Source organism: Ciona intestinalis, unplaced genomic scaffold (assembly GCF_000224145.3).
Source record: "Ciona intestinalis unplaced genomic scaffold, KH HT000023.2, whole genome shotgun sequence".
Taxonomy (NCBI): Eukaryota; Metazoa; Chordata; class Ascidiacea; order Phlebobranchia; family Cionidae; genus Ciona; species Ciona intestinalis.
The window spans coordinates 18,654-43,057 of record NW_004190345.2 but is presented as its reverse complement, the minus strand read 5'-3'; the positions used below and the strand labels follow the sequence as shown (position 1 = coordinate 43,057).

The 24,404-nt window shown below is 37.7% G+C and overlaps 8 protein-coding genes across 9 annotated transcripts in view; 3 read left to right on the top strand and 5 right to left on the bottom strand.

Moving 5' to 3' along the window:
- Positions 1-415: 415 nt before the first annotated feature.
- Positions 416-4,119, top strand: LOC100187156. Its single transcript, XM_002125777.3, has 5 exons — positions 416-648; positions 898-1,414; positions 1,602-1,665; positions 3,074-3,232; positions 3,573-4,119. Exons 1-5 carry the CDS (start codon positions 543-545, stop codon positions 4,053-4,055), a joined length of 1,329 nt encoding a protein of 442 aa, XP_002125813.1. The 5' UTR covers positions 416-542; the 3' UTR covers positions 4,056-4,119.
- A 1,354-nt stretch (positions 4,120-5,473) lies between these two features.
- On the bottom strand, positions 5,474-10,939 carry nodal (transforming growth factor beta superfamily signaling ligand). 2 transcript variants are annotated; one of them, XM_026837817.1, is made up of 4 exons: positions 10,812-10,939; positions 7,513-7,788; positions 6,535-6,727; positions 5,474-6,360 (listed from the first exon to the last, which is right to left on the bottom strand). In XM_026837817.1, exons 2-4 carry the CDS (start codon positions 7,751-7,753, stop codon positions 5,547-5,549), a joined length of 1,248 nt encoding a protein of 415 aa, XP_026693618.1. In that variant the 5' UTR covers positions 7,754-7,788; positions 10,812-10,939; the 3' UTR covers positions 5,474-5,546.
- A 13-nt stretch (positions 10,940-10,952) lies between these two features.
- On the top strand, positions 10,953-12,914 carry LOC100185481 (glutamine amidotransferase-like class 1 domain-containing protein 3A, mitochondrial). Its single transcript, XM_026837822.1, is given in 8 exon segments — positions 10,953-11,080; positions 11,191-11,293; positions 11,349-11,401; positions 11,565-11,732; positions 12,024-12,179; positions 12,358-12,373; positions 12,375-12,509; positions 12,722-12,914. Coding segments are annotated over 7 exon segments (735 nt in total). The 5' UTR covers positions 10,953-11,080; positions 11,191-11,209; the 3' UTR covers positions 12,845-12,914.
- On the bottom strand, positions 12,680-14,871 carry LOC100183116 (E3 SUMO-protein ligase NSE2; the record flags this gene model as incomplete). The annotated part of the gene is given in 6 exon segments (XM_002126194.4): positions 12,680-13,104; positions 13,479-13,585; positions 13,896-13,987; positions 14,059-14,170; positions 14,395-14,543; positions 14,739-14,871. Coding segments are annotated over 6 exon segments (708 nt in total). The 3' UTR covers positions 12,680-12,983.
- A 272-nt stretch (positions 14,872-15,143) lies between these two features.
- Positions 15,144-17,081, top strand: LOC100182394 (exosome complex component RRP4). Its single transcript, XM_002126343.5, has 6 exons — positions 15,144-15,366; positions 15,503-15,672; positions 15,833-15,982; positions 16,208-16,415; positions 16,531-16,688; positions 16,825-17,081. The coding sequence occupies exons 1-6, from the start codon at positions 15,240-15,242 to the stop codon at positions 16,918-16,920; spliced, it is 909 nt and encodes a 302-aa protein (XP_002126379.1). The 5' UTR covers positions 15,144-15,239; the 3' UTR covers positions 16,921-17,081.
- A 433-nt stretch (positions 17,082-17,514) lies between these two features.
- LOC100180058 (rho GDP-dissociation inhibitor 1-like) lies at positions 17,515-18,619 on the bottom strand. The gene is made up of 5 exons (XM_002126551.5): positions 18,518-18,619; positions 18,394-18,462; positions 18,217-18,293; positions 18,088-18,151; positions 17,515-17,778 (listed from the first exon to the last, which is right to left on the bottom strand). Exons 1-5 carry the CDS (start codon positions 18,525-18,527, stop codon positions 17,603-17,605), a joined length of 396 nt encoding a protein of 131 aa, XP_002126587.1. The 5' UTR covers positions 18,528-18,619; the 3' UTR covers positions 17,515-17,602.
- Positions 18,620-19,231: 612 nt separating this feature from the next.
- LOC100177612 (rho GDP-dissociation inhibitor 1-like) lies at positions 19,232-21,107 on the bottom strand. The gene is made up of 5 exons (XM_002126720.5): positions 20,891-21,107; positions 20,567-20,656; positions 20,190-20,266; positions 19,872-19,935; positions 19,232-19,613 (listed from the first exon to the last, which is right to left on the bottom strand). Exons 1-5 carry the CDS (start codon positions 21,069-21,071, stop codon positions 19,423-19,425), a joined length of 603 nt encoding a protein of 200 aa, XP_002126756.1. The 5' UTR covers positions 21,072-21,107; the 3' UTR covers positions 19,232-19,422.
- A 399-nt stretch (positions 21,108-21,506) lies between these two features.
- The window catches only part of LOC100175294 (protein furry homolog), a 9,235-nt gene continuing 6,337 nt past the window's right edge, over positions 21,507-24,404 (bottom strand). Inside the window, exons 19-24 of the mRNA XM_009862648.3 lie at positions 23,880-23,992; positions 23,700-23,807; positions 23,536-23,640; positions 22,680-22,870; positions 22,350-22,444; positions 21,507-22,113 (exon numbers count right to left, since the gene is read on the bottom strand). Of these exons, the coding sequence (XP_009860950.2) occupies positions 21,959-22,113; positions 22,350-22,444; positions 22,680-22,870; positions 23,536-23,640; positions 23,700-23,807; positions 23,880-23,992 (767 nt within the window). The 3' untranslated portion in view covers positions 21,507-21,958. The remainder of the gene's footprint in view (positions 22,114-22,349; positions 22,445-22,679; positions 22,871-23,535; positions 23,641-23,699; positions 23,808-23,879; positions 23,993-24,404) is intronic.

The following is a 24,404-nucleotide window of genomic DNA, read 5'->3' as shown; positions in this document are numbered from 1 at the left end:
CACAGGTTTAACCAAATAATTATATTTAGGCAAAGTGTTTACGCGCAAAAAGTTATTTTTAAATCTAGAATTCGAATTTAGAATCCCAGATTACGTTTCACTACGTCATAACGCCCTACAGCGATGCCGCGATTGCCCGCCGGCTAAACAACAATGGAAATTTTGTTTCAAATTTTATATTCTCGTTTCCAAGTTTATTGTTTCGTCACTGACCACGTGATTCGGTTGTCATGGCAACAATGGCGGAAGTTTGGACGGAAATAGAAATTCCGGGGAAAATATTTCGAGCAGCGCAAAGTTTATGTTTCAGTTTAATCGCGACTTGGAAGGGTTTACAGCTGGTTGTGAGCGAACAATGTTTATTATGACGTTGCGTCAATGTTTCAGCTGAGACAAAGTTTCAAATTCAACAATTCAAAATTATTTTTGTTCCAGAAATAGCATTGAATATATTTAAACAAATACCATTGTTACGTCACTAGAAAGTTTTAGAACAAGAGATAATTGTTGCTTGTGACGTAACAATTGCTGATTCATCAGTAATGGTGACGATTTACCCGCGAAAAGCTGACGTAGCAAAATATTTGGAAATAAACATGGGTGATGGTGCTGGGGTTGGTGGGGTTATGCAAACGATGGGACAATCGGGTAAGTAGCATTGTTTATGCATTATGTTAAGTCTATACATAAATATACCCCCTAATTTTAACGACTGTAGTTTTGCTGTTAATTCCCTTCTTTTTGTTGTTTTAAATAAATCCTCGCTATCGTGTACTCGAAGTCATAGGCAAAAAAATGATGTTATGTTCAATCATGTGGTTTTTCTACGTCATAATAACCTCCGATCGCGTTGTTACGTCATAATCGATGCATCGCGTTAACGATTGTTACGTGTAGGCGAAAGAAGAGAAAGCGGCGACGAACACGAGCGCCAACTTTTACTGCAAAGCGTTGAACATATTGATTGTCAAGATTTCCCGTTTGATGACGTATTGTCGTTGGAGGACGCGGTCAAAGAGGATATGACGTCGGAGGGTATAACGTCACCGAGCGAGGTGTTCGAGAAGAAGGCGGAAGATACGTCATACCTGACGTCACAGATAGACTTTGCGGCGATTTCCCATCTTTCGCGACTTCACGATGAAAGATTGGATGATTTGGACAACTCAACAAAACTTCATCCTTTGATTTCGAACCCGAAGAAACATTTGTCGAAAACGCCAAGAAACGAAATTTGCCGAAAGTACCGGATGAGAAGCAACGATGACGTCACTAATGAATTACGTCATAGGAAGCGTAGTATAGCGACGAATCAAACGAATGAACGTAAAGTAAGAAGACAATCACCCGTTATGACGTCATTATTAGATTCTGAGAAACAATCGTTGCCTCCAGAAGGATTTAAAATAACGAGGTAAGGGGGTTGTAAATTAAATTGTTTAAATGATTCATTATTATATCGCTTGTGAGGTGCAGCCATCTCGCTTTTAATCGAATAAGTTTTGTATTTGTGTTTTATCTATTGTTGTAACGACTGTCCTTACTTCTCGTTTATAAATATATGTTACTCCGACTTTCGTTACACATATTCATCCGCCTAGGTATCCCATAGCAACCGGAAGATCGATGTCCGCTTCATTTGACAACGATTCAGACAAACGAAAGGTATTTCTATGTTTATTATATGATGTTTATGTCGATTGAACAAACGTATCGAGGGGTTGTTTAACTTTTCGAGTACTGCACGTAAACGATGACTGAATTAAAACAACAAATAGAAGAGAATCAGCAACACGTTTGTCGTCATCATGTGTAACATATTACTTTAATATTTATCACGCTTACGTCATAGTGACGTCATCGCCGTACAAACAACATATTATCGATATTTGTTGAGTCATAATTTTTGATTATTTTCATGATAATGACTCAACAAATGTAATCGTGACGTCACAATACTTATAACCCGTAAAAATGACAAAATAAAGTCCTTCATTCATAAATTCTAGCTTTTCATGAAAAATGCGCTAGTGTGACGTCACAAACCAAAATCGTGCATTTGTTTCGTACACAACACTTAACTGTTTACCTGTTCGCGTTTACGTGGAAACGTTAGCGCTTTAATCGGGGAGGGAAAATAAACCCAAAGCGACGGAGGATGGTACGACCAGGTCGGTGTCTACTCGTGTATGTTACCGTGTGTCGGCTGGGAGAAGATGGTGGTTTCATATTACACGCGTTAGAAGGCTCGTCTATGTTTCTCAATACATGGGTAATGTTCCAAATTCTGATTCAAAATTAAAATGAGCAAAAACAAAAAAAAAATTTCGCACCGCGCACTTTTATCCAATTCTTACTGAAACTATATAACCATATCCTCACTTCTCTAAAACAGCGCTGTTAACATTTCACAGAATTAGGAAATACGGGATTTTGTGCTAACGGTGACCCATCTTTTCACTCCACGTCACAGCACGATACTATATGCTTTACATACTAACAAACCACCACAAATTTAAGGTTATAAACATTCCAGAATTATAAATACTTTACATTCAATTTCTTCAAACATACAAGGAGGTCAATGTTAATTATTGTCAATAAACTTGGATTGTCGACCTACAATTAAGCCTTGTTTACGTCATACTTATCATACTGTTTACGTCATAATAAACAGGTTACCTTAATATAATCACGTGGTGACAGGATCGCAGATTAACTCGAATTTAACCGACATTACGAATTATTTTAAGCTACAACGAAAATTGTTAAAACTCAACATTAATTATTCCAATTTAAAATGATCGTAACCAAAACAACATATTCGTTCGTATATACGAGGTTATATACCGCGTATAGGCCAGGTTTGGCCTGTTACCACAAAGACGTAAACTAATGTTCAGATTTAAAACTAAAACAACTGAAAACATGAATGGTCTTATACGTTCGTATCCTGCAAATGTTGCGCGGAGAGTTCTATAACTTGTTAGGCGGGCGTATACCTGTGTTATAACGACTGTTGTTGCCCCAACACGCGAAGATACAACAAGTTACATTCATCCATTCAACGCAGATTGAATCCCAACACATGATCAATTCATTAGTAGCCAAACTCCACCAAGCTGAGGAGAGATCAAACATGGCGCAACACGAAGCACAAGAATGGAGGACAACAGCTCAACAAACATTGAAAGCTGCGCAAATTATTAAAAGTCAGATGGAGTACGAGAAGGTAAGGTTTGGATGTAACTATTCTTACGTGGACTTGTGCCAGCTTACAAGTTACAATGTAAAGTAGGGTGGGGAAGTTGGAACACATTTTAACTTTCTCGTCCAATGTGGTAGTAGACAAGGAACATTCAAAGAATAATAAAACTATATGCCCAAGACTCCCATAGACCGTTGTTAACTGTTTAAAACACGATCAGGATATTCGGATATTATGCGCCGAAGGTGTCCCATCTTTCCCCACAGTACTATATGTAACTTTGTGGGTGGACGTTTTAAAAAATATTTTTTCTGATTCTTCTACCGCTAGATTCCTCCACATAACCCCAACCACTCATTCGCAGGCACGAGCCAACAGGGCAGAAGCAAAACTATCCAAAGTATCTTTGAAACAAAGTTGCGACGATGCTACATCTGCTCCCAACACCCAACCCGAACCAAACTTTACATTAAGCAATAACTTTGCTTTAGAAAACAATCAAAACCCCAACCCCCCTCAGTTAAACGGGCCGTCATCAAATCAACCCAACCCACCAGCGCCGTCTAGCGGACAGATAACTCACGATCACGTCCGCTCAACTTTGAGAGCAAAACTCGGAAAGATTTCCCGCCAACCGACAATATGTGAACAACAACCTCGACCTTCATTGGTGGAATGTAACAATGCCCTTTGTGAGGTCATGGACGCTATTACGTCATTCAACGCAACACATAGAGATCGTATATGTTTTGATACGTCATCAACAACCAGACGCGAGAGAGTTACTCGTAAAATATCTCATTCAAAATCCGACCCCGCTATTTATAAGATCGGGCGAAATAAATAGGATTAATCGGTTGTTTATGACGTTGCATTGCCTATTGTTAATAAATAAACGATTCTAGTTTGTATCTTGTGACGTCTCAAAGTGTGAGAATTTTACGACGAAGGGTTTATTATTGTGTAACAATGTATACACCGAAACATATCCACGAAATATGATCCGCGAACCACAGACATGCTTCATCTTACTCAATGCATCGCAGGTTGAAATATTCGCACAAATATATAACTTACCAACCGTACCCCAATATATTACAGTAGATGTAAACCAACCACCCGTCAACCCCCAAACCGCAACATCTATATAGTCGCATAAAACCACCAAATATCGCTCATTGGACCCCATATATATATAATACACCCACTATACCAGTGGTTTTCAACCTCCGGTCCGCCAAATATATTACATTTATTACAACTTTATATCAATTGAAAACTGTCGAAGTGTTGTCTATTGATTAACAATATAAAACATAAATTTTTAAACTGATTTAGAACTTCGTTAGTTCCGTAACTGCAGCACTGTGACGTAACATAGAGTTCACGGTCTATGTAAGACTTTATTGTGTATACGTCACAGTGCTGCAAGTGATACTCCACTAATCCGCAAAATTTGTTTCGAAATTTTACCTCTGGCCCGCAAACTAAAAAGTTTGAGAAACACAGCAGTATAACGCCTATGTAATATTCCGAGATAAAACACAAAATAAAACGACCGATGTAGTGCTTATACAAGGGTGTATATAATCTATAACATAACGCCTGCGTACTATAAGCATTCACCATATTAACATTATATACTGCTATATATAGGGTGGGGAAGATGGGACACCTTTGGCACATGATCTCCAAATATCCTGTTTGTGTTTCAAACAATTAAACCATAATCTATTGAAGTCGTGAGGAAACAGTTTTGTAATTATTTACCACCAAATGGGACGATAAAACAGAATAAAAAGGTGTCCCATCTCCCCCTACCCTACAATACAACACTAACACACGGCCGCCCACATTCATCACTATTCGACTTCTCAATATATACAACATTATACAATTGCTTCAAACATCTGAATTAACCTGAAACTATCTAACCAGTATTCGTCAACTCTGCTTCACTTGTAATATATATTGTTCAAATACATTAACTCTACATGAGCACACCAACCACAATAACACTGAACTCCCAACTACCACACCACACCACACACCATCTAAACCCTGCAAGCAAACCCCGTGTTTTAAAGTCGAGTATTCTCGGCGTCGCGCGTTGATTATGTGACGTCATAATAGATGCAATAGTGCACGCAAATATTTCCAACCGCGTGGTGTCGCTAACAAGCTGATATTAACATTATGCCGTAACGGTCACATAGCGAAGAATAGAAAAATCTAAAAAAAAACGTAAGAATATTTTTTTGAATATTTTGTGTTTATTGCATAAGAAAAGCGAAACAATTGGAACTTTATGACGTAATAATAAAACAATCAATGTAAATTATCTGCAACCGCATTCGTCGACGACCATGTCTTCGTGATCTCTTTGTTTAACTTCTCCATCTTCATAATATAATATACTGAGCGGTTTAAGTTTGGTTGGCACACAACATGGTTGAGGTATGTGAAGGTCGGGGCGTTTGGTTGCGATGATACTTTGCATATAAGCGTGGTTGGTTGGTTTGCTGTCACTCCTCATAGGTGTCCTACATTGCCCCTCGCATCTATACGCGTTGTATTTCTTGGGGTAAACAATCCATGAACCCCAACCTATCTTCTCAAAGTCAATCTCGAAACTCACTTTCCTACAATGTGTGGCCCCAACCGTGGGTGCCGGGGTCGAAATAATGAAAGGATGTTTTCTCTGCGGCGACACCGGGTGTTTCGCTTTCACTACTTTGACGTCATCACTTTGTTGCTTTCGCCATTCATCTGTTACGTCATACTCGTTGCCACTTTGGATTGTGACGTCATCAGCTGATGACGTAGAAAGTTCGAAATCGTTGGAAATTCTTCGCGACTTTTGCTGGGCGTGTGATGTTATCTCTACGTCATTGTGACGCAACGTTGACTTGCGGGTTTTGTTCTTATTCACTCGATAACGTCGTTTCCGGTATTTGTTGGAGTGTCGACCACGTGACGATCGTCGTTGTCGGTTCATTCGCGATTCCGACGCTTCTATGAGGTCATAATGGTGATTGTTAGAATACACGACCAACAATGGGGTGAGGGGTAAGATGGCCCCCGATGCGTGGAAGGGGGTGACGGGGGAATCACCGCGGTGCCATCTTCTTATTTGAGAAGTTGTGTCGAAACTGGAGAAAAAGAAAAAAATTAATAAACAAAACGAGAAGTATTATTCGAATAGATGAATGAAATAAATTGTTATTCATTTCCTCGAATATTGATAGCGAAGAACAAATTAACAACGAAGAGAAATAGAAGTAAAACTACTCGAGTCAATATTAAATAAACAATATTCTACACACCTCTTGTTCGTTCGAATATATCTCATTGTTCCAATCTTACGACGCGATTCAGCGTTTATACCTTCCCATAATTCTATCATTGTGACGTCACTGAGGCTTCTATCCACTTGTAATTCTGACCCTCTGATTCGCTCACGTGGGACGGATGAAAGGTCGAACACGACGACCAACTTTGAACCAACTTTGTAACTTTCTGTTGATAAATAATTAATTCAATTAATTATAAAGATAGAATTTGTTTGTTTTTTTCAATATAATGGTAATTTCGTAGTATGACGTCACAGTCGTAACAGTGGCGTAAACGCTAAGAATCGCGTCACAATTGTCTATTGTCAACGTCACATCCGATGTCTTTGAAGCGATTGTGACGTAACAAAGTTTATCCGCGGTTATCGCGTCTATAAACAATGGAAACAATGGTGGAGTGATACGTAACAATGCATAGCGACACGTGGTCGGACATTGGAATACACATCGACGTCTACACGGTTTCGAAGGTTCAACAATTTAATTAACGAACCACCAAACTATTGTGACGTCATATAACCTTGTGTCGTATAAACAACTTATATTGTTCGTGTGAAAAATCTTCCGGTTATAAATATTAATCTTAAACAACCGAAACAACATTACGTTCCAACACACAACCCCAATACACAACAATGTCTACCCCTCTCCCTCAATCCCATACTTCCGGGTTACCGTGGGAAAATATTTACTTATCATTAAATTTATATTTTTGATCTAATTTGTTATTTTAGCTCAGTTTAAATTCAGTTTAAAGTAATTATAATTTTATTTATTTTGACAAATGTGTTCCGGATTTTTTTACGAAGTATAATCTTAAAAGAAAATTTATTTAAATTAACGTTTTTTTAGTAAAATAAATAGGTGTGTGACGTAACAACCTTGCAATAAATTCGCGACAATCGCTTCTAATGGACGTTTACATAGCGGTCATTATGACGTAACACTCACCGATTGATCTGAAGCTTCTAACAATATCGGATCTTTTCAACGCGTTGTTGGTTGGCATTCCTGTGTTTTTGGCTCGGTACAATTCCATCATGTATTTCGATCGAACAGCGTTACTCCTTTGTTGCATGTGACGTAACAATGCTTCGGCGTTTGTTGGGTTTGATGACGTCACGGATTCTCCATTGACAAATATTGACGTCATAGTGAAGACGAAAGCAGCGATATTAAACATAGAAATCATATTTATCGAATATTTTGTAACTTCCGGTTTCAAATCTAGAAAAAAATAATAATTATTAAGTTGTTACGTCATTATCAGCTAAATATTTCAACAATAATTTATTAAATCTTAACTTTTACTGAATTTAACAAATATATAATTTACTGCATACGTAATCACATGATGACGTAGCTAGCAATCAACTGCGATTGTGATTCTGATTCACCGAGTGCGCGGGTTTATATACGAGGTGAGGGGATCTTTTTTCTCTCGAAAAAGCTTGAGGGCGTGGGACACCTGCGTTGGTTGAACGGGCAGCAAGCTAACACCTTCCATCAAAGCGACGAACGCACGCCAACCTCGCTTTCAAACTAACGTAAGGCTCAAGAATAAACAACACATCAAATATCAATCGCTACTTAAGAAAACTTGAATATTTGCATTTCATTTGTGGGGGGGGGGACCGCCACTTCAAATAACTTCCGACGTCACAATCGTTGTGTTATCTACGTCATAATGACGTTTAAATATAAGATGTCCAGTGTCGTAATAATATTTTAAATTTTGCTCCAAATATTTTGTCGGTTTCGTCTTCGTGAAAATTCGTCGAATTCGACGTCACGTTTTCAACAAAGAGCCATTGTTGCATCGCACATGCGTAACAATGGATTGAAACAATAGTAATGTCCTTATAATTTTATCGCTGTCTGTTACGATTATTAGCGAGTGTCTTCAATGATAATAGACCATTTGTCGTCGCGCGTTTCGAACATTCGAACGTAGAACGGAGAACTATTGTGTGAAATGTCGTTTCTAATTTTGCGTACAACTTTAATCCTCGAGTCTTGATACTTCGCTACAATGAATTGAACAAAATCGTCATCGCCAGACACCATAGTTACGTCACAGTATATTCGATAATTGTGACGTCATGTTCAATATTTTATGAAATCCGGAGATAAATTTTGTCGATTGGCTCGAGTTCGTGACGTCAGATAATACGTCACCGTGACGTAACAAAAGGTTTCCGTTTAAGTAGATAGAAAGTTTTATAAATGATTATGTTTCCTAGTTACGTAGATAAGATGGCATTGTTGCTATCTTTGTTTGACATAACTTGCCTTGTGTCAACTTTGATTACAATGCGGGGGAATTACAACATTTAATATTACGTATGTTTGATTATACTTGTGTTTGTTAATTATTAAAACAAGGGGTGGGAATATATTTGCACCAAGCGATCAAGACAATAAACACCGTATACTTGTATGTGTTACGAGGGGTGTAATTCAAACACTCAGGTATTTCACCCACATGCTTAAAATCGTAATTGTGTTTCGCAGACAAGCTAAATGTTACAACTTGTCCCAGCCGTATAATGTGGATTAGTATTACGTGATATTATCAGCGGATTGTTGTAAAGTATTTGAACCGAAACTAAATCGAATGTGATTCACCATATATTAACAAACGGTGTATAAACCGATGTATCTTTGGTATAATCACCCAGCACGCTGCACCAATGTTTGTGTTTCTTATACAAAGCAAACATTGCTGATTGGTTACCAGGACACACGTGATGTATGACATCATTGATGACGTGTGCCAAGATGACGTCAAATATTTCCCCTTTGAAATAGTGTACATAAAATATAGTTACATGACATAATTAATTCACAAACTCCCCCCCACCATGCATTCCCAACCGATATTTTAAGTTCAGTTTGAATTTTTGGTTATTTAAAATTTCTTCATACCCAGCCACGTGACCGGTGACGTAACAATGACGTACCAAAGTTGACGCAAGTTATGTCAAACATAGATAGCAACAATGCCATCTTATCTACGTAACTAGGAAACATAATCATTTATAAAACTTTCTATCTACTTAAACGGAAACCTTTTGTTACGTCACGGTGACGTATTATCTGACGTCACGAACTCGAGCCAATCGACAAAATTTATCTCCGGATTTCATAAAATATTGAACATGACGTCACAATTATCGAATATACTGTGACGTAACTATGGTGTCTGGCGATGACGATTTTGTTCAATTCATTGTAGCGAAGTATCAAGACTCGAGGATTAAAGTTTCACGCGAAATTAGAAACGACATTTCACACAATAGTTCTCCGTTCTACGTTCGAATGTTCGAAACGCGCGACGACAAATGGTCTATTATCATTGAAGACACTCGCTAATAATCGTAACAGACAGCGAGAAAATTATAAGGACATTACTATTGTTTCAATCCATTGTTACGCATGTGCGATGCAACAATGGCTCTTTGTTGAAAACGTGACGTCGAATTCGACGAATTTTCGCGAAGACGAAACCGACAAAATATTTGGAGCAAAATTTAAAATATTATTACGACACAGGACATCTTATATTTAAACGTCATTATGACGTAGATAACACAACGATTGTGACGTCGGAAGTTATTTGAAGTGGCGGTCCCCCCCCCACAAATGAAATGCAAATATTCAAGTTTTCTTAAGTAGCGATTGATATTTGATGTGTTGTTTATTCTTGAGCCTTACGTTAGTTTGAAAGCGAGGTTGGCGTGCGTTCGTCGCTTTGATGGAAGGTGTTAACTTGCTGCCCGTTCAACCAACGCAGGTGTCCCACGCCCTCAAGCTTTTTCGAGAGAAAAAAGATCCCCTCACCCCGTATATAAACCCGCGCATGTGACATAACCATTTGGTTATGACGTAATAATGTAGGCACAGATAATCTGGAAGACTTAATACCTTGACCTTAGATTCATACGTCATTGTAAAGAACCACAGTGTTACAAATATAATGTGTAAACGTTAAATAATAGTCATTACAACAGGCCAAATTAAAAACATATCCACAAAGATCTGCCATAGATTGTGCGCACCTCATGCCCGCTGTCAATCCGCAAAATATAAGCGACAAGTATAGCGTTACGTATCGCCATCTAGCGGTTGGTAAAATACTACCTACTGGTTGGATATTATTAACTGGTAAACTCCCTGTTTAATATAATTTATTAAGTTTAATTTAGTAACACAGACATTGGTATTTACCCAAAGTAAAGTTGACTTACCGTTTGTAAATTGTGACGATGTAATGATGACGTAGTAATGACGTCAACTACCATTTTGTACCAGTCCCATTTTCGGTTATTTCCCTTCAGCAAACCACAAATTTTTTAAGTCTAGAAAATATTTTTTGTTTGTTGTGATTCGTGTGTTTGGTTGGATATATATCAATGTAACAATGTTTCATCGCATGAATCTGGTCGTGATCTAATGCTCATGGAGTTGGACGATTCTCGTAACCAAATATCAGTCAAGATCAAGTGTTATGAAATATGTAATTTTATATTCGTGTGTATTTCAAATAACTCTTCTCGTCTGTTAAACATTTCATTCTAAAATATATCAATGTTGTTGGAAACTCACATAAACCATTATGTTTTGCAGTTGTTAGAATCAAAACAAAATGTTACGAGTTCTCAATAAATCAATTCGCGCTAACCGTTGTTTTCACACGGGTTCGATCGTTATGGGGAAGAAAGTTGCCGTGGTAGGTACCAGTATTAGTGAATATAATATATTTCTTGACATTATAATGTTCAAAGGTTCTATCTGGTTGTGGGGTGTATGATGGTACAGAAGTACACGAAGCATCGGCGTAAGTTTGCGCGGTACATTAATATAACATGACATATTTTTGTGGTGTGGCACGCAATGAGACCTTGAATTTAGCGCACAATTGGCTTATTACCAAACCTTATAGATTGTTGTAACCCATTAGTTGGACATAACCCAACTTGTACCTGTAATATGTTGTTTAGTTGTTTGGTTCACCTGAGTCGCGCTGGAGCCGAAGTGAAAATGTTCGCACCCGATGTTGAACAAATGCACTCGATCAACCATGTTAGTGGTGAGGTGATGGATGGTGGGAGGAATGTGTTGGTGGAATCGGCAAGGATTGGAAGGGGGATGGTAGAACCACTGGCACTGTATGTATGGGGGGTTTATATTATAACGTGGGTGTTTCAATTCCATGCCTACTTACGACACATTAGTGAACACTGGGTTGGAGCAGTTGTTGTTAATTGTCTTGGTCAAAGATACATACTTTACAAAGGTAGCGGCATCGAGCCTGTTACCTCCAATATAGAGGCGGCCACTCCAGCCACTGTGGTGCAACACATAACAACCTTGCACCAGCTTTAATTCCTGTTCAGAGCTTCGATTGTTAATCTGGACATAAGTATAACACTTACACCAAACAATATTAACTTGTTTAGATTGAACGAAGCCGATTTCGATGCGTTAGTGTTCCCTGGTGGTTTTGGAGCTGCCAAGAATTTATCGTCATGGGCAGTGGATAATATTGATTGTGATGTCAACAATGAAGTGGAAAAGACAATCAAAGATTTTCATTCAAACAAGAAACCAATCCGGTGAAAATAGTTTTGTGATCATTTGATAACTTGTTTATTCTAACATGGCGGAGCAATAACAGTCGTTATAACACAGATGTTCTATTTCGTACACCTCATGCCCGCTTACGAACTACCATGTACTTTTGTGGGTCATAAATTTAACTTTAATTATTCTGATTTCAATTCTTTCCACCAGGTTAACTTGTATTGCCCCCTGTGCTGGCTGCTAAGTGTCTACCAGGTGTTGAGGTTACTTTAGGTCACGCTGAGGGGGATGATTGGCCTTATAGTGGGACAGTGGGGGCTGTACAACAATGTGGGGGTGTGCATGTGGAGAAAGACGTTACTATATCCTTTCAACCATAATTATTGGGTGAGGATGAATAAGTGTAACACTGCGGCAACTCTGGTCTAAACCCCAGGTCCCATGGCGTGACACGCTGTAGGACCTCACCCAATAAAAGTAACTTATTTATCCTTGCATGGCTTAGAGCAATTGCTGTCAAAAGTAACGTAAGTAAATTAACAGAAGTTTAATATTCCTTAACCTCGAACAACACGAATGTCATGTGGACACGAATATGCGCATTGTGACGACTCCGGCGTACATGTGCAACACCAGTGTGCACCGTGTGTTTGACGGCATCGGGGAGATGGTGAACAAGTTACTTAAGTTGTGTTGAACCAATATACATGGAATCGTGGTCAGCATTCGTAATGTTCATTATTATCAATAAAGATCAAATAAAGTTATACTGCGTATTCGGACAATAGTTGGGATGATCCCTAGATACTTTGTACTGGTATTCAGGGGTCGTGACCTCAAACGCTGGACTGTGGTTGGTTGGAATCTTTAACCCTTCGTTGGATTAATTGTTTTAGCGCGACGTTCGATTCCAAATTGTTCCGATCGATGATGTTCGTACAACCAGTTGATGGACACCTATGGTGGATAGTTATATTGATGGTATATTATATTGGTTGATGTGACTTCCGTGGTTGGACTGCATTGATGCAACCAGGGTGATATCTCATTGTATTCAATATGAAACATTGGTAGTGTAATAAAATGTTTTAAAACTAGAGTAGCCAATTTATATACATAAAAACAATCACTCATGAGGTGTAAGAAACAGAACACCCGTGTTATAACAATTGTCGCTGCTCGCCATGCGAGGATAAATAAGTTACATACGTGGTAACTCGTAAGCGGGCACAAGGTGTATGAAACAGAACACCCATGTTATAACGACTTTCGTTGCCCTGTAAAAGAATATCAACACCCAAAATATTGAACATCCTCTAAACCCAACATACTTTGCAGGTCGTTTACGTTTCTGACATTGCGCAATATGCGCTAGGATGGCTTGCTTCTCAAAACTGTGGCCGCATATTTTATCTTTAACAGGATCCGCCATCTGGCACTACAACAAACAACAAGTTACAACAAACAACTTATTCATAACATTGTATAACTTCTACTTCAATAATAGGTGTTAGGCGACATATATTTCAAACAATACAACTTATTGGGACTTTCGCGTTTGTTAGTATATTGGTACTACCAGGCAACCAGGCATTTTATATTTTAGACTTCTTGGGTCTTTTAATCCTGATGACGTTCTGCCAGAGGAAACATAGAAATAGGATGAATGGTTTTATACCAAAGAAACTAAAAATACCATTGTGTTAAATGTTCCTAATACCACATGTGTTACTATAACTCGCACTCACCTGTGTTATCGGGCACGTAGTGGTTGCCTCGCCCGCCATCTGCATGACATCATCATCACCACGAGGCTTCACACCAGTGTTAAATTCAAATCCTGTAAATAACATACCACAATAAACTGTGTAAATACGACAACGCCCATTAAACACCCCGCCACTAACCCACCGGCATCGATTGTTTTCATTTGTTCGATAAACGAGGTCATGAACTCATGATCCCACAAACTCGGGTCGTTCGTTACTTTCTCTGTTTCGCGCTTAAAATCTGCTTCTAGTTCCTGTGTGATGTCATAATGGTTTTAATGATGAATACAATGAGTAATGCTACTTGCTACCAGGCATGATGTCATACTGGAATTTGGTCTTCCGTTGAAAAAATTTAATTTTATTCCACCAAACATGTCTCAACAGACCAAACAATGAAGAGAAATAATAAAAACTTGGATTTTAAGTAAAACATACATGGGTGAATCCCCTAAAAAGGTAACAACCACATTCAAACCTCCACAATATCCATGGAGTCTTCAAGTTCCCCGTTTTGCCAACGTGACTTCAGCGAGTCAACAGAATGAGTGAATGCTTTGACCCGTTGTTCAGCGCGTATCAACCCACCGATGCATTCTTGCAACTTATCCATGCCAGAGTTTTCAACTGGAATAAAAACAATAATTTATTTATCTCATTGAATACGATAGCGAAGATCAAACTAATTAAAACAATGAAAAGAAGGGGTCAAATAACCAAACTCCAAACACATACACTACATCAAAATAACAATAAATATCGTCCAAGTATATAAATGATACTGTATTAATACATCAGATTATTTCAAATTATGTGGCAAACTTTTATTTTCGAGTAGTTCTATTCCGACTTCAATCACTTCAGTTTTCCCCGTTTGAACATATTCCGACATTTTCTCCAAGTTATGCATTGCCCCGTCCAAGTGTCGACTGCCTACGGTGTCAGACATTTTCAAATCAACTAAAATCTAAAAATATAAAAAAAATTATGCAGCAAATGCAACAATGAATAAACAATATGTTCTAGGGCACACGACTCGAATATTGATTATTCTGTAATAATCGATATTGTTTGAACTTTATTACGTCATAATAATCTGAGAAACATCTGTCGTTCGAGAATATTGTTCAAAGAAACTTAAAATTTCAATTATGCCGCGACACTTCGCGATCCGTTTAATGACGTCACAAAATAAAAGCGACATGCCGCGATAAAAGAAAAAGGCAAAATTGTAAATACCAAGCGGCACGTGTTCTGTTTATATATTGGTGTTAGCATTAGTTTGATAATACAAAACTCGTAAGAATAAGTTTTCGGTTTAATATGAGCAACATAACGATACGTTTACCATCTACACGACGCACGCAAAACCAATATGAGACTGGCACCTCATATTTAGTAACGCCAGGAGATGTAATAACCGAAGACACGGATTACATGCGGGGACACGGTGGGTTAATGTGGTGTATTTACACATTTGTTACAACAACCGTCACGTTTGTTAACCTTTGTAGTAAAATCTGTAAATGAAAATCACCCTTGTTTTAAAGTTGGCACCCCTAACTATGGTTACCATGTATACGCAGGCACCTACTGCACTGGAGATGCAGATGATAAATTATATTCATCTGTGGCTGGGGTTGTTGAACGAATAAATAAATTAATCTGCGTTCGTGCTTTGAAGTCACGATACACTGGTGAAGTGGGGGATATTGTGGTGGGGAGGGTTAAAGAGGTCCAACAGAAGAGGTGGAAGGTGGGTGGGTTAAAGTATTTGTGTTGGCTTTTTTTTTTGGGCCCCTGCCACAAGATTAATTTACATACGTGGTAACTTGTATGTGGGCATGAGGTGTATTAAACAGAACATCCTTGTTGACTGTCGTTGCCCTGCGAGGATAAATAAGTTATATCCACAGATTGAGACGAACTCTCGTTTGGATTCAATCCTTCAACTTTCCTCGGTAAACTTACCGGGGGGTGAGCTACGTAGAAGGTCGGCTACTGATGAACTAAACATGAGAAGTTATTTAAACGAAGGGGATCTTATAAGTGCTGAAGTCCCACAAGCGAGTTGTTTATATTATCCTCATTTGATGGAATAGTTGTTTAAAATAGTTTTACACGTAGCATGTTTTAAGAACTGTTGTTTTTGTTACTTCCTTTCTCTATAAAAAAAATGAATAAAAAATGATATTACGTTATGTTTAACAGCTCATTATTTGCATTAAACTTTTGAATGTAACTTATATACCCTGGCATTGTGGGGTAACCACATATTATTCCCACCCCAGGTTAATGTTGACGGCATTCTTTCTCTCCATACACGAAGTTTACGATACGGCAAACTAAGCCAAGGTTGTTTGGTCATAGTTTCCCCTTCTCTCATCAAACGAAGGAAGAATCACATCCATAATTTATCATGTGGTGCCTCCATTATCCTTGCAAACAACGGGTATATTTGGATATATACTACACAACATAGCAGTCAAACGGAAGAAGGTACTTTCACCTACATTGTGTGTTTTCAGTGCTTGTAAGACTGTTTTCAGCAACCCGTGTTATAACGACTGTTGTTACCCTGCCACACAAAACAACTTACACCCACCCACCTCAGGTGACGGAGGATTTATCATCAGCAACGAATCAATTCCAATCGAAGATCGAGAAATAATTTGTCGATTACGAAACTGCATCAAATGTTTGGCAAAAAGATCGGTTGTTCTGTACGACACGAGCATCTTGTACGCCTATGAGGCGTCCATGTCGTACAAGGTAATTTGAGAATCATGCGCTGTTATGTATTTTGTATGGGTTGGGGGTTTGTGGAGAACCAGGGGTTTATTCATTATAACCGAACACCCATGCTGTTTATATATATAGTTCAAACAAAGTCATTGTTTATTTGCAGGTGAAACAACTTCTTGATGACGAGGTTTGCGATGAAATTGTAAACAAAACCATATATTTACTTCAGCAAGCCAACGTGGGGAATAGTGAATATTAGTTGTTGTTGTTTCTGTGGATTGAACATTCAAACAAACCCAACAAAATGTTATGTTGTTAATTGTGTGAGCTTGTTAATAAATGAACTCTGCCCAAACTCCCAGGTCTAATGAGAAGTTACTTCAAGCCTAGGGGGTTCTGGGTTCGAGGCTCATCACTGCTACCAGTATGGTCGAATGAGTGATTAGATAAGACAATTTCTGACAATTGCTCCAACCCAGTGGTAACTACTGGGTTGTCTGAATTATCAGACACAGAATAACAATCCCACACCAAGGACAGATTTTCCACAAACAATATCGTTTTAACCATTAACTCTGTTATGTTGTTGTCACACCTCCCGCTGGCTGCCGAAACATAAACAGTAAAGGCAATTACATTTCCACTAATCGATTGGATTGTACTTCTAAAGGCCATTGAACGTTTAAATATTTTCGCAAATCTCGAAATATTTCTTATTAGGTGACAAACATCAGTATTGTGATGTCATACCACATTGTGACATCACAAGTTCTAATGTTTGGCCTTGATGATGTATAACATGATGTCATACTTATGTATAGTGATGTCATTGTTGTTTTCAAGACACAAAATGTTAAATATCCATTGGTTTAATAAAACTGAGTAAATAGTTGGAATATCTGAGTAATACAAAACATGCATTAGCATATTATATTAAAGGACTATTCCAAATCAAATGGAATCTCCCATTCAAGAAATGTTTCTTCCTGATTTTTGAATCGGAACTCCATTGTGTAAGGTCCTTTTGCTAGGAACCCGCGTGGCATTTCATAAGTTTCCGACTGATACTCGTGATCACCTTTTACATAACTCCTAATCGAGCTCGGGATCTTGTCAACTAAAAATTATCAATGTTACAAGTTTGGATAAAGTTGATCGTCACTATTGGTATTAATGGATAAATATAAAAGGTATTTCTTAAACTGAGGCAAAGAAGATTGTGTATTTTGTTCTAATAGAAGTTAAACTAGTTTCCTAAATAACCTAACGAGAGCTAATAGGTGTAACCACCACACTTTTCAATCATTTAAATTAAAATTAGGTGTTTTAACGACTCTTTTCGTCATTTTATAATTTTCCCAATATTTTCTATCATAATTAAAGAAACTAACTTAAAAGCAGGTAAATTGTTCAAGACAAACTTTACCTCGAATGCCTTTTCGTTTAAAATCACAAAAAAGTCGAAGACCTTGAACAAGTTCTGCAACAACCTGTAACATGTCACATGAAGTATCCATACACCTCATGCTCGCTGTCAAGTTATAACACACATTACCTGAAACCTTAAAACAATCTTGTAAGTGATCCCCCGTTTTACTTCAGCTCGATTATCGTACAACTCGGACAAATCACCTGAACATAGAAATATTATAAATAAACCATATTGCAATTGTCCTAAAAGTTATGATCACGGCTGCGGTTATACGGGATAATTAACATAAACACAAGTCACCTGTCAAATCGTACGATACAGTTTTCCCATCTTCGAAAACCAGGTCTAATCCCTTGACAATAACATCACCTGTTCAAACATTTTCATTCAATTTACTTTTATTGATGTTTAATTATGGACATACCTGGTGCCATGGTTGAGTGCGATGTCTACAAACCTTTCAAAAGTTTTAGTTAAACACAAAACAGCAACTGTTCACATATACCTCTTGTACCGACAGTGCCCTAGTATTTATAATGGCAGGATATGATGTAATTCCATGCGTACAGATGTTATAGTGCGACAACTTTTCTACTAAACTGAAGTCAAAATGTTTTTCTCAAATGTTTTCGCATAATTGTGAATAATTTGCTAAAAAAAACAGCATACGCCGCACATTAGGTCTTTGTTGCAACAATTCTGTTTAACAAACAACACGCCAATATGTCACAATACTTCTTGTTGTCTAACAGACAGCTTTGTGATGTCATACTACATTATAATGCAGTTCTAACCAAAGGTCACGAGTTCAGGCCCGATGCTGCTACCAATGTGGGCGTATGTAGTTTTGTTGAATGACACTAACTGTAATTGCTTCAACCCAGTGGTCACTAATGGTTGTTCAAATTATCAGCAATACAAAATATTCGTCAAACATTGAATAAATAGAAGCAACCTCCAAACTTACATGAATCACCATTGTTTCATCACAACCAACATCATTGTCAACGCACAATCACCATTATGACATCATGTTTAAACAATGAATTGTCTGTTGCATTATAATTAGGGAAAGTACCCTTTGGGTGTTTCCCTATTAACCTACTATGTTGTTATAATGCATATTGCGATGTCATAATTAAGTTTCATTTGTTTATTTCTAAGCGTCACAATTACAATTGTTGTCGTACATTGTTAAAAGTTTGGTTTGTGATAATAAGCATTATGATGATATTGTTGACTTGTGACATCACAATGGTTAATTACGTTTAAGTGCGAACGTCCCAACAATCTGCCATCTTGGTTACAGGAATATAAACAATATTGTCATCACTTTTTAACAATCTCAAAGAACCACTCCCATTCTAATATAGTGTTTTTATCATCATCAGTGAACTTGCATTGAGCTTTGTATTGACCTCGTGCCAACATACCAGAAGGAGCTTCCTCCATCGGGGATTGATATATTTGTTCTTCCGTCTTCGGACCATAACTACCAACCATGTAACTATTCTTGTCGACTGAAAATAAAATTAAATATTGGGTTTAGAGTGAAACACGGGCACCCAACATGGGGTGGTAGGGTGGTCATGCCAACCCTGGAATAATTTTGCTGCATTATTCAGTAAACATTACAACCAATCAGTTATTTTTGTTCACAGGATTGTGTCGAACTATCCTTGTGTTGATACAGTTTGGTGCGTGTATCAACATACACCAACGTAGGTCTCGAGTGGCAGGTTTAGCTGGATATTCAAACATTACACAAACAAACCAACCTTTAATTCCCTTCCTAATCACATTGCTGAAAAACCTCAACCCAGAAACAATGTCCCTTTGTACCTGAAACAATAAAGTATTGTTGTTGTAACAATGGATATTGTTTATAACCATTACATGAATTCCTATTTCACTTTAATTATGATACCGAAAATAAAGTAACTTTAAGAAAGAGAAGGGAATTAGTGACAGTCGTTAAAACATGCTGTGAGTAAAACCTACATTAAATAAAAACGTGGCTGCTAAACCCAACATATAATAAACTCACAGTATGTTGTATTTAATCAAAACAATGTAATTGAAAGATATTATATTACTCTGAATGTGATTTTCACTCTGTACATCGAACCCTCTGGAATTTTCAGCGGAGTTTTCTTTAATTTTGATAAATCACCTGAAATATAAACAAAGATTCAAATTTTTGTTTAACTTCTCTGGCATAAAATATATATATTGAAAATCAGGGGTGTTTTGTCTGTCATGTAACCAAAATTCGTTAAGGGGTTTGTTTTAAATATAAACAACTGGAAGCAACACAAAGTTTTTCTTCATATTTAAATTCATTTGCAAAGTTTTAGAATAAAATTTATTAAATATATATTAACTTTTTTACAAGTTAGCCATAACTTGAACCACTTTATGCCAAGTTGCCACAGGAGGTTTTCAATCCCCATGTCCACCCCGATGGTCTCACCTGTTAAATCGATGTCGATTGGATCTTTCCCGGTGATTTCAATCGTAAATTTCTTCACAAGTACATTGTTACCCCCCTCATCCAGGCAACCTGTGGGGGGTTTGGGAAGGTTTCATATTTTGATTGACTTTAAGATAACAAATAATGCAACTTATTCATCCTTTCCTAAATAAGACAAACATTTAAGCTTCGATAACTACCAACATTTGCCTTTTATTTGTAGAACAAAGTTAACATTTTTTTGCAAGGGTTTTTTTCTAAAAGAATTTGTTTTTAAAGAAGTTATCGTTCGCATTGGAATCATAACCCTTGCTTATAACGAACCTTCGGTTTGCCCGAGCAAGTTTTGTTTATATTTCACCAAACTTTCGTCATCTGCGTCCAAACTTTGAATTGTTGTTAAATCAACTTTGGCCGGGGCCTTATAACCCGTGTCGACCCCTTCTGCCGAATCGATCGCCAACTTCTGGATCTCTTCCACTGGAACGTCATCAGCTTCAGCCATTATTATACTAACTTCGTGAAACTACTCAAAATATTGTCTAGAAAATACATTTTTTTATAAAATTGGGCACTAGTGAAGAATCATTCGTGTCAGAGATCAGTCAATAATTTCGAGATTCTTCACTATTGCTGATCATTTTAAAACATTTTCGCTAAAACATAAAATATTGCGAATTTTTGGTAAATTCACGAAACATTTGCGGCAAATTTAACCATTTTACGAAAAGTGCGATGAAACAAATCGTCGGCGAAATTCTCGGTAAAACTTGCAAAAAACGAAACATTCTGACTGATGAATAAATAGTTGAGGTATTCGAAACAAAAACAAACCAAATCGCGACTTCCGCGATGGGAGCGGCAGGAAATGACAGGAGACATAGAAACATTATATTTGCAGCTTATTTTTAGACATACTTTGGGATGTCATGTTCGATGCTTTCATCCAAAGTATGTAGGAAAGTAAAAGTTGGGAGACAGGTGAACTTAACGCCAAATATATTTGATTGACGTAATTTGCTCCCACGGGTTATTACTCACCGACAAAGTTACATACGTGGTGACTGGTGTATAAAACGGTGTACCAGTGTTATGACGACTGTTGTTGCCCGCCATGCGAGAATAAGTAAGTTACATTCATTTAACTGCGCCCGAATTGCTCATACTAAATGTGTTTGTAAACAGTTTGTTCACCACAAAAAGCTCATCGTCATAATACAACGCAGCGCCGCGATTCGTCAATTAATCGCTACATTGTGACGCCCCGTACATTCACTGTGACGTCATATAACCGGAAACACACATCCGACATAATTTCTATGCGACAAAGTTTATATTACTCTTGTTTTAATAGCACCATGTATGGTGTATGGTGTATAAAGGCACAAAACATTAGAACGAAGTATGTTTGTTCCTTCTCCCATCTTCATCGTTGGGTTCCACGTCCAATAATTTCAACGAACTCTGAATTTGTAAATTGACCTCCATAAGTTTGTTACAAACACTGGTGCTTTGTACGATGTCGTTCCGTCCCAACACAGCATAACCTGGTAAGTGAAGAACAATGTTATCGGGCGTCGAAGTTGTAAAGAATGCAGAAAAACAATCTCCAACAAAGTTGCATATGTGGTAAGCTGAAGCGAGGACAAGGTGTATGTGCTGGAACACCTGTGTTGTACCGATAAACAAATTACATTCATTTATTGATATTATAAACTTTCTCTAAATCAACAGTACTTTGTACTCCGGGTTGTAACAAACATGTGACAACCGAACAACTTACACTTGTCATCCATGGTTAGTTGTAAATAACGATGCGTCAAATAATTAGTTTTTGAATCTTCAGGGAAACCAAACAGTCGATCCGGCCTAAGGTGTCTATGAGATAATAGAAATGTTTCAATTACATCAATATGTTTTAATTAACTGCAATCAAACATGAGTTAATCCATACAACATCAAAGGCAGCCACAAACTTATTTGATACTTTTCCGAAAGTAGTTACTCGTAGCATGTTTTTTATTAATAGTTTTTTGTTGCTAATTCCCTTTCTTTGCTGTTTTAGTTAATTTAATTCCGCTATTGTATACGAAAGATAAACAAACAATTTCACCTTAACACATTTAATTGAACATTCGCGAGATGAAAATTCCTTTCAACCAAAGTAGTTTGTAAACACAGTGATGCTTCATCCAAAGTCATTGAGCGCATTTCTGCTTCAACTTCTGGTCCCTCATCCTCAACATAGACATCATACTTTAATTCCTCGTAAATTTCACCGATGTTGTGTGACATGTCTTTGTTCTGTGATAATAAATGATTAAATGTAACTTATTTATCCTCCCATGGCGGGGCAACGTTGGTCAATATAACACGTATGTTCTGTTTCATGCAACTCGTTCCCACTTACAAGTTACCACGTATGTAACTTTATGGGCGATTGTTTTCTGTATGGCTGACACTTTGGACAACCCATTGGTGACCACTGGGTTGGAGCAAATATTGTTAAGTATATTGCTTACACGCATACCAACAATGGTCACAAAGCTGTCTGTTAGACAACAAGAAGTATTGTGACATATTGGCGTGTTGTTTGTTAAACAGAATTGTTGCAACAAAGACCTAATGTGCGGCGTATGCTGTTTTTTTTAGCAAATTATTCACAATTATGCGAAAACATTTGAGAAAAACATTTTGACTTCAGTTTAGTAGAAAAGTTGTCGCACTATAACATCTGTACGCATGGAATTACATCATATCCTGCCATTATAAATACTAGGGCACCGTCGGTACAAGAGGTATATGTGAACAGTTGCTGTTTTGTGTTTTGTTTGTCACACCCAAAGACACATACACCCACAATGGTAGCAGCATCGAGCCTCGAACCCATAACCTCTCTGTTAGAGGCAGCCACTGTGCCAACCCGTAAATAAAGTTTCACCTGGTTCATCAACAGCCGCACAACTCACCTCGGGACTGCTGGTCGTAACGATTCGAATCAATTTACAAAAACTTTGGAAAATCAAAAGAAGTTGAAAATGCAGTTTGTACAAAAGTTGGCACAAGTTAAGTTGCTGTGAACAAACAAATAATTAGTACCCTGGGTGAGGTTTGAACCCAAGCACCCACCAACCTGACACTCAAGATCCACAAGATTTGTTTCTTCCTCTTTAAGTTGATTCACTTTATCAAGGCAACTGTATGCGTCAAAAACTTTCTCTCGATAAAATTCAATAATTTTCTGCAAATAATGTCCAGTTATAATTCAATCATCATCACATAATACGATGTGGTTTATGACCAAACTACTCACGTTGATTTCAAATATTTCCAGTTTAAGTTGCTCCACTACTGGCGCTAGAGTGCTGGTGGTTGCGCAACATAACGGGGGCTCCAGTTGTTTGGGGAGCTCGTCCAGCATCGAACGTGGGGGGGGGGTTAAGGGAAATTTAGAGGGGAGGGTGTGTAAAAGTAGCCACTAGCTAATGTTAGAATGAATATAAGAGCCAAATATGTTGCATGTTAAGGTAATGGGTGAAATCTCGCACAAAACAAAACCTCACCCGTACAGAATAGAAAGATAATAGTTAACACATGCAAATTCAAATTTGGTTTAGCAGCCACAATTCTGTTTGAATTAATGAATGTAACTTACTTTATCCTCGCGTGGCCGGAAAACGACAGTTGTTATCATACGGGTTTAACACCTCGTGCAAGCTTACGAGTTACCAAGTATGTTACTTTGTAGGTGATAATTTTTTTGGATTTTTTCATTTTTTATGTATGGCTGATAATTTGGACAACCCATTAGTGACCACTGGGTTGGAGCAATTGTCGT